Source organism: Austrofundulus limnaeus, unplaced genomic scaffold (genome assembly GCF_001266775.1).
Source record: "Austrofundulus limnaeus strain Quisiro unplaced genomic scaffold, Austrofundulus_limnaeus-1.0 Scaffold14, whole genome shotgun sequence".
Lineage (NCBI taxonomy): Eukaryota > Metazoa > Chordata > Actinopteri > Cyprinodontiformes > Rivulidae > Austrofundulus > Austrofundulus limnaeus.
Window position 1 is genome coordinate 131747 of NW_013952416.1, and position 8244 is coordinate 139990.

General features: G+C 38.6%; 2 protein-coding genes across 5 annotated transcripts in view; one reads left to right on the forward strand and one right to left on the reverse strand.

Moving 5' to 3' along the window:
* Positions 1-5928, reverse strand: part of nsd3 (nuclear receptor binding SET domain protein 3) — a 28651-nt gene extending 22723 nt beyond the window's left edge. For all 4 annotated transcript variants that reach the window (XM_014002568.1, XM_014002570.1, XM_014002569.1 and 1 more), the window contains exons 1-4: positions 5372-5928; positions 2148-3004; positions 1554-1799; positions 1298-1460 (exon numbers count right to left, since the gene is read on the reverse strand). In XM_014002568.1, coding sequence (XP_013858022.1) covers positions 1298-1460; positions 1554-1799; positions 2148-2960 — 1222 coding nt within the window. In that variant the 5' untranslated portion in view covers positions 2961-3004; positions 5372-5928. The remainder of the gene's footprint in view (positions 1-1297; positions 1461-1553; positions 1800-2147; positions 3005-5371) is intronic.
* A 1010-nt stretch (positions 5929-6938) lies between these two features.
* Positions 6939-8244, forward strand: part of letm2 (leucine zipper-EF-hand containing transmembrane protein 2) — an 11224-nt gene continuing 9918 nt past the window's right edge. The window contains exons 1-2 of the mRNA XM_014002571.1: positions 6939-7163; positions 7652-7720. Coding sequence (XP_013858025.1) covers positions 7674-7720 — 47 coding nt within the window. The 5' untranslated portion in view covers positions 6939-7163; positions 7652-7673. The remainder of the gene's footprint in view (positions 7164-7651; positions 7721-8244) is intronic.

Below are 8244 nucleotides of genomic sequence, written 5' to 3' on the forward strand. Positions count from 1 at the left end.
ATTTATATATATTAGGATTTCCCAGTTGTAATGAAACAAAAACTTTGCTAGCTCACAGTGAAAATTTCTAAATTTTAAAACTTTTTTCCTCAAAATCAGTTTTTTTTGTTGCTACTGCTCAAAAAACGCTTCAAAGATGTTTTTTTAGGACTATATTTCAGACAGTTCCTTCAAATGATACGTATGATAAGTATGCTAAGTATGATAAGTTAAATGATAAGTATCATATACTCATTATATTTTGACAAAATGCCATTTTTGCAAACGTTTAAATCAAAACCCTATATCTGCCCATTCCTCCTCGTTCCACTCGTTTCGATGTGATGGGTCACATTTGGCAGTTCTGTCGCAAATCTTTTGATGTAACAGTTCAGAAAACGTCAYTGAGAACAGAGAAAACTGAACGGGTGGAAAAATATGACCCAAACAGAAAATAAAGTTATCTTTGCAGCAACGGGAGAAACTGAATTTACATTTTATGCACTCCTAGAGACTCCAAGTACAGAACAAAACACATTTAACTGCTAAACAAAAAATGCAGATTTTGCACGAGATGTCCCCTTTAACAATCCTGGGCTCATTAACCCCTCCCCCCCAGAGGGATAATGTTTTTGCCAATGTTTGTGAATTTGTCTGTACTGTTAGCAAAATATCTCATGAGTCACTAAATAAATTTTAATGAAACTCTCTCACTCTAAAACTGATTAACTTTTAAAGTCAGTCCAGTTCAAGATGGCTGCCACGGCTAATCAGCCTTTAGCCTTCACAAAAATGTCTGCATCTCAGTCTATTTTACAGATAGAGAAATATGTARAAGTAYGAATTGTTGTTCAAGGAGTTAAACTTTTCTTTTTTCTTTTTTTGTAAGCTCTACATTATTTTTTGATTGAATTTATTTATTTGAGAAAAAGGGGCAGATATAATAAGATATTTTCTTCTTCTGCTACCTTTCATTTAATTTATGATTTGTTGTTTTTGTTGTTGAATTTATGTTGTTTTTAAAGAAATTAATAAACTAAAGATATTGAGCTAAAATTCGACGTGGTAGTAGCTGACAATCATTCACTCTATTCTCTAACAGATCATGCAAAACACTGCAATTACTGTTTTGCTTTTGTTTTCAATTAGTGTTTTGCAATTTCATGCAATATTGCATGAGACTGGGCATAATGTTATTTCCAAAACTGAACTAAAATACTGTAGTCCCAACTCTGTCAAGTCTCAAGATAAGATGATCTTAGTCTGAAACAGGGGCAGGTGATTCGAATAGGTAATATTTATTTTTAACARCTTTTACCTCTGGTGTTAATGCGAGTGTGGACCTTCATCTGTGGGTCGGAGGAGACCATGCAGGGCCACCAGGGGTAAGTGCCCACCTTGGACCACACCAGATCTCCGATCACAAACTCCTTACAGAAACCAGTCTCTTGGATCACAGATGGGTGATGAACTTTARGAACCTAAACAAGAACAAGAACCAGCGTTTGGTTGAAAAACCTCAAAAACGTTTCAGTGACTGTAAAGCAAAGCGTTTAAACGTTTTTTTATCTTGCCTTCGGTGTCTTTGGTTCAGTTTTGATGATGGTTGTCAGAGGCTCCTCCGTCTGAACCGGCGGCGTTTCACTCGGTTGCGGCTGGACGTGGGTGTCCTCCGTCTGACCCGCTGTACCTGCTTGCACTTGGCTCTGGTCCAGATTCTTCTCCTCAACCTGCAGCTGCAACCTTGCGCTCTTTTTCCTTTTCTCCTTCTTCCTCTCATGTCTGCGCTGCATCTGAGTGGCCTCGTTCTTCTGAGACTCCTTCAGAAAATAAATAAATAAAAGAGCAGCAGTGGAGTTGATGACACATTGTGGTGTTTGTTTTTTCCTTCTGTTTTTATTTTTAAAGCAAACTGAAAGAAAATCTGTTCGCTTCCTCAGATACTTATGAAGTTCTGTTGAAAAAGAAGAGGAAAGTAATCGTTTCATCTGGATTTAAATGCGACTTTTAAAAATATGCTGTGTTATTTTAATTTATCACAGTTTAAACATGATGTAGATCACAAAAAAACTGCAACTGGTAACCAACAATTTATAATAAATCAAAAACACTTAATTCTCTCCTTTAAGAGCAAACTGAACAGCGTTCGTAGGACCTGCCCTCCTTACCTGCAGCTCCTGCAGCAGATCTCCACACAGCGCAGATTCAAACAGCTCTTTTCCGTTCTGATACGTCTTTATGATCTTCAGCTTGATCTCCGGAGAGCTGGTTTTCTTCAGCACCCCACCGGTGGCGCTGGCCGGAGGGTGGACGGGTTGAGACGAGGGGGTGCTGTCCACCAGGGAGGGAGGAGGGCTCGAGGATGGGAGGGGTAACAGAGGCGGGGGCGGGAGGTTGTGGGTGATGATGTGAGGTGTCTGGGACAGGTGGTGCTGTGGGGGCAGAGGGGGCGGGGGAGGACTCTGTGGGTGCGAATGGGTCTGTATATGAGGCGGATTTGAGTGGAAGGGGTGCATGTGGTGGTGGTGGTGGTGGTGATGGGGGTGGTGATGGAGGTGGGGGTGATGTGTCGGCAGCGGGGGCGACACAGGAGACAGAGGTCTCTCCTGTAGACCAGGACCTCTCAAGACAGTTCCCTCCACTGGCAGGAGGCCGTGCTCGCCGTAGCTTCGTAACGCCCCGTAGCCGTTAGCCGAGCCGTTGGGGAACTGCGAGTAGATGGAAAACTTGGTCTGGGGCTCGTACATGGCCAGACCAGGGGGGTAGCCATTGGGGACCTGCGGCATGTCCTCCGAGGCTGATGGCGGGTAAGAAAAGTCTGCATCCAGAGCAGCATCGTAGGACGGACCACTATCCTCACCCGGGTCACTGCMGGTGTCACAGGTGCCTTCCTGTCTGATGTTGGCTGAGTCAATGAGCTGAGGGGGTTGCTGAATTGTATTTCCCATGATCCCTTGCATGAAAGAGAGGGAGAAATCCATTGTTGGGCTCCTGCATCCTTAACTGTCTTTTTCCTTGACTGGACCTGTTGACAGAGACRCACGGTAAGGCTACAATCACAACATCATGCTCTTCACCCCGTTACAACCGGGGTTCCCAAGGACCAGCACCGGTACATGAATCATTTGATATTAGGCCACAGAGAAATATTAAAAACTATCTTTGAATAAAGTCTATACATATAATGGCCACTGACGTTTGAGACTCATGCTTGCATTTGAATCAGTCTATTTTTCCTTAAACTAGCAAATCAAAACATTTCAGATTATGACCCAGAGAACAACAGCAACAGAAACCTGTGACCACAAATATTAGACTGTAAACATTACAATAAGGCCAAATAAGCAAGTGTAATAATGACAAAAACCAACGTTGTCCTTTTTTTACAGACTTATAACACCCTGTATTACTGTATTTCTCATAACAAATATGAACAAAAAATTTAATTATTCAGTATTTTTATATCAAATTCAATTCTTTTTAAAAATTTAAAAACACAAAATCGAATTATTAGTTTTTTTTCAAACTTTACTCCTTTCTTAAAAAAAGAAAAACAAAAGTAATTCTATGTACAATAAAAAAGAAAGTACAAATAAAATGCAATGAAAGGCGGCAGAGAGAAGAAGAAATCTTATAACATCTGCCCCTTTTTCCTCAAGTTTAAATTCAAACAATAAAAACCTTCAGTTAACAAAACAAAAACAGTTTTGTGGCCTATTTTAAAAAGGTTCATATAGTTCTACAGAATATTTATTTATGAGTTTAATTGTCCTTCTGACAATGCATTTACAGCAGACCACACAACAGTTTCACAATGTTTCACCAAGAAGTTCAGAAACCAGAAAACCATTAGTACCAACGCTCTGTGTGTTTCAGCTGATTGGAGTTAATATTGTCAAAATATTAAGAGGTTTGCACCACAACATAATGTGAAATGTCTTATTTACACATAAATAGACGTTATTTAGATTAATCTAAAACAGCGTGAGAAAAAAAATAAAATATGTTCAACCTAAACCTTATGTTTGAGTATTTACTCAAGATTTTCTTYTTAAAATGGTAACCAAATATATTCAATTTATTCACTGCTCATCAGATAGCAATAAACAACATATAGCATCTGGTCAGAATAATTTTGGTAAAATATTTAGTGGGTTTATAAGATTATTAGCAGATATATTAACTAAATGTGCCAACATGGTGTGTGAAAATACAGTGTACCCCAATTAAGTTACAATTAATGTTTTAATCAAACACTATTTCGGTTTCTAACATCAAGAAAGCTTTAAGAAGTTTTATTTAATCTCAGGTTTTTGTAAATTGTAAATACAAAAAGCAAGAAGATTAAATGCATAATGGAAAAGGTGCATGCTCGAAGTCATGTGTATACACCTGTTTTATGTAAAAACAACAGAAAAATTAGGAACACATTGGAATGCAAACAGGGCAGCTTGTGGATTTGTCTTTAAAAAAAATCCTCTCTTAGTCTAAACTTAAATTCCAGGTTTAAGGTTTTGCTRAAGTGCAGCTCCTTTTTGTGGTGCGTTTTTTATTACATCAACACAAACACATGGTGGCTTTCAAAAACAAAACAAAGAGCTGCTCCCCGTGGCTACTTTAGGTTTTTATTTTAAACACATATAACATCTATAATGGGGAGTTATTTAAGTTAAAAGTGAACTGAACTAATCTCGTTGTGATTTCAGGAGTAAGAATAATCAGGCTGCTCGGTATCAGAAAGGTAAATAATGTAAACATCCATACGATGTCAATTATCGACCAAAAACCACAATCATCGACTCAGAATACTGTTTTTTTTCCTTCGTTTGTTTGTGTTTTGTGGTAAACAGCAAAATCCGGCTACATCTGTGTGGCTTTCCTCTTTTCAGCGCAGACAGAAATATTTCACTGAATGATGTTTTAGCTTCCTGCGGTGATAGCATCATGCTAACTGGCATCAAAGGGGCCATAAYGGGAAGCAGTTCGAAATAATAAAAAAGGGGGGCACAAAATAAGTTTAATGCCATTTAATTTTTYAGGGGTAGGCTTTAAAACGTTTCCAGATATTCAAATAACTGCGCAGCACACATGGTTAAGATGAAAGGGGAAGCTAAATGTTAGCTAGGCTAACGCTGCAATATGGCTGCCTGTGCCCCTTTAAATCAAATTGTCTGCCGTGATTATACCTCCATCACTGAGGAAAATGTGCCCAAAAACAAGCGAGATGCCAGAAAAGAAAAGATAAATAAAAAATAAAGACATCGGTGCCGAGATAAGAACACGCCGATATGTTTCGTCGTTCCAAAGAAGCGAGGAAGCAACACATATTTTTGAATCCGAGTCGAAAGCTGCAGTAAAAATAATAAAATATATATAAAAGAGATGTCAATACCTTCAGCGTGTCCCATTCTAAACACATACACCAGCCAGCAATGGTTCCTCGTTTAATCTACAGGTAGGGGGGAGAATAAAAAATAAAAAAATAACACAGTGATATTGACAAAAGCTCAGGCCTTTCCTTTTCCTTTTAACGCAATTCTCAACAGAGAAGATGAGGATGAGGTTGAGGAGGAGGGGTGGTGTTACGCTAGCTGGTCGCTACCCAATCCCGACGCCTGGCTCTTCGTCAATATGAAGACCCCAGCATTTAGACGGAACCCTCGTCRGAGACTAACAACCTTGATAAACCTAATCTTTAGCTCCCTCTTTCCTCGGTTTCGCAAAAGCGCTTTTCTTGCGTTTGCTGTTTTTTTTTTTATATTTGTATTTTTCCTCAAGCCTTGCTGCTCCTCGGTTCTCTGCTCAGCGCCAAATCATCACCCAGATGCGGGCTGCAGGGGTCAACAGAGGCACTCCGGGATGTGTAGTTTCCTTCAGCAGAGGGCGGAGCTATCAAAAATGTCGATCGTATCGATACCAACTTCGCTATTAATCGATACCAGTGTAATGAGATCGATATTTGAGTTATTATTTTTACAATGGGAAAATTAATAATTTTAATTAAAATTATTAATTAAAATTAAAAATTTTAATTAAAATTTTGCATTGTAGTTCAAAATAATTTGTTTAGATTTGTTATCCAGTGATAATTTTGTGCACTTGTTTATTTAGAAAACATCCAAACACGGACCCCCCACCAGATTTTGTCCTTAGATTTAACWAATTTTCCAAAGAATGAAAATTAGGTTACACAATTTAGAATAAGCAATTTTATTATCATCCTCTGAAGCATTTAAAGRCATATTTAAAGATTATTATTGGCAAAGTTGGCCCTGACATGAGTTACTTGGTATTTGATCTTTTTTTTTTTCAGTATTTCCCACCTCTTTGCTTAAACAGGAAAAACACAACTTTAAATGCTGCAGTTAATTAAACGAAATCACACTTGTACTTAAAGAATAATATTACATGCTATGTAATTGTAATGAATTAAAGGGAGATAAATGGTTAAAATGTTTAATAGAAGAATAGAAAAAGAGAAATAGCCTTAAAAGTCCACGCAGAGGGGGAATTCAGGTGTCACTGCAGCATCCGTACAGATGTTTATAAGATATCAATAATTATTTTCTTAACATTGTATTCTCTCTAGAAAAAAGGGGAAAAAACCTTCATTAATTTTGTACCTCTGTCGCAGATTGGCCGTTCACCGCCTTACGATAAAGGAGGACACAATTAGAAAGACCTTTCACTCTGCATATAGATATACAGGTTGTAGTTCAGACTCCGGCCCAGTGTGAAAACTAGTATKTTCCTTTTTCCATATCTTGATTAATCATGGAAAGTAGAAATTAAGGATGCGGCAATTTCGCCTACATATTTAAWTTATGTCAAGATCCAAAACTGAGACTGTTTTGACTTTTAATTTCCTTCAAAAAATAATAAGTCTTCTTTATTAAATAGACGATCTTTCTTGGCTTTTCGCCGYAAACAACGTTTCACGCATGCCCACTGTGACCTTTGAGTAGAGCTGCCTGGAAGGCTGCTCGYACGGTCACAGACTGAGACACGACGCGCACAGAGACGGTTTTAAAGCATAAACCCACCGTAAATGGGTTTATCACCACATCAGACGATCTTTTATTCGATTCCGTTCATCTCTACAGTTTGTTTTGGATGGATTATCTTGTTTACGTCTCACCGAAAAGCCTTGCAACGCCCTGTCTGCTCGGTCATTGACGTTGGAGGTTAGTGGGCTCCATTTTCAGCTTTTGGATAGCTTTAGCATCTGGCGGCTAATGCTAAGTAGCTAACTGGTGTTGTGCCGAAAAAAGTATCCCCTCCCGTGGAASGCACCGGCTAATGGCTTCTTGTGTTCCACACGTTCGCCATTAAGTATYGTTTTTTCTTACAGTTCTTGCTTTTGCCAACGAGTTTTAATGATTTTAGATTCTAAAGCTTTCAAAACTGTTTTGGATGTCAGCTGTGCGCCTAATGTCTATTTTAACACAAAACTTCACGGGATATTTTCTGTTTTAAACTGTATTTTTAACACGGTGAAAATACGTAATATAGCATATGATCTGTAGCTAAAAGCTAATGTACAGCTATTCTGTTACATAACCCTGTTAACATGATCATTCAGTTACTTGTGTCACCCGTTTGAACGTAATCAGATGTGTAAACTGTAACCTGACCTCTWCATGTTTTCCATTTCCATGTAAACATTGGACAGAACGCCTTCATCTGCCTATGCAATGGCAACCTTTAGTCACCAGGTGCTCCTCGCAGTCACAAGATCAAGGTAAGCAGGTTGTTGCACTTGACTGTAGATGCTAAACGGCATGACATGTCTATTACTGTTGAAAGTAGGCTCAGTTTAGGTGTGCAGATACTAAGATATGGTAGATAATCCCCRCTTTCACTTGTATCAGGTTATCTTCACGTTAGGGGTTGAGTTGAAGTGTGWGGTCTAGGGCAGTAAAATTGCACTAATGTTTACACAGTGTCAAACAGCAGAATCTACTACAGGGTCATAGACCCACATATGACCGTACATCACAGAACACTTTGAAAGCTAGAGTGTTAATTTTTTGCTAGATGTGCGGCTTTAGAAAAATCCAGGTGAAATCTAACAGTTTATTCATTTCCAGGCAGCTGAGTGTTAAACTGTTTTAAACATCTCTCAATGCTGGTATATAAGAAATATATATTTTAGGAGCATTTATAGTTAACTTACTTTGAAAGAAATTAAGGAAAGAACGAGGTCCCGGATACAAGCGGCCGAAATGGGTTTCCTCCACAGGGTGGCTGGGCTCTCCCTTAGAG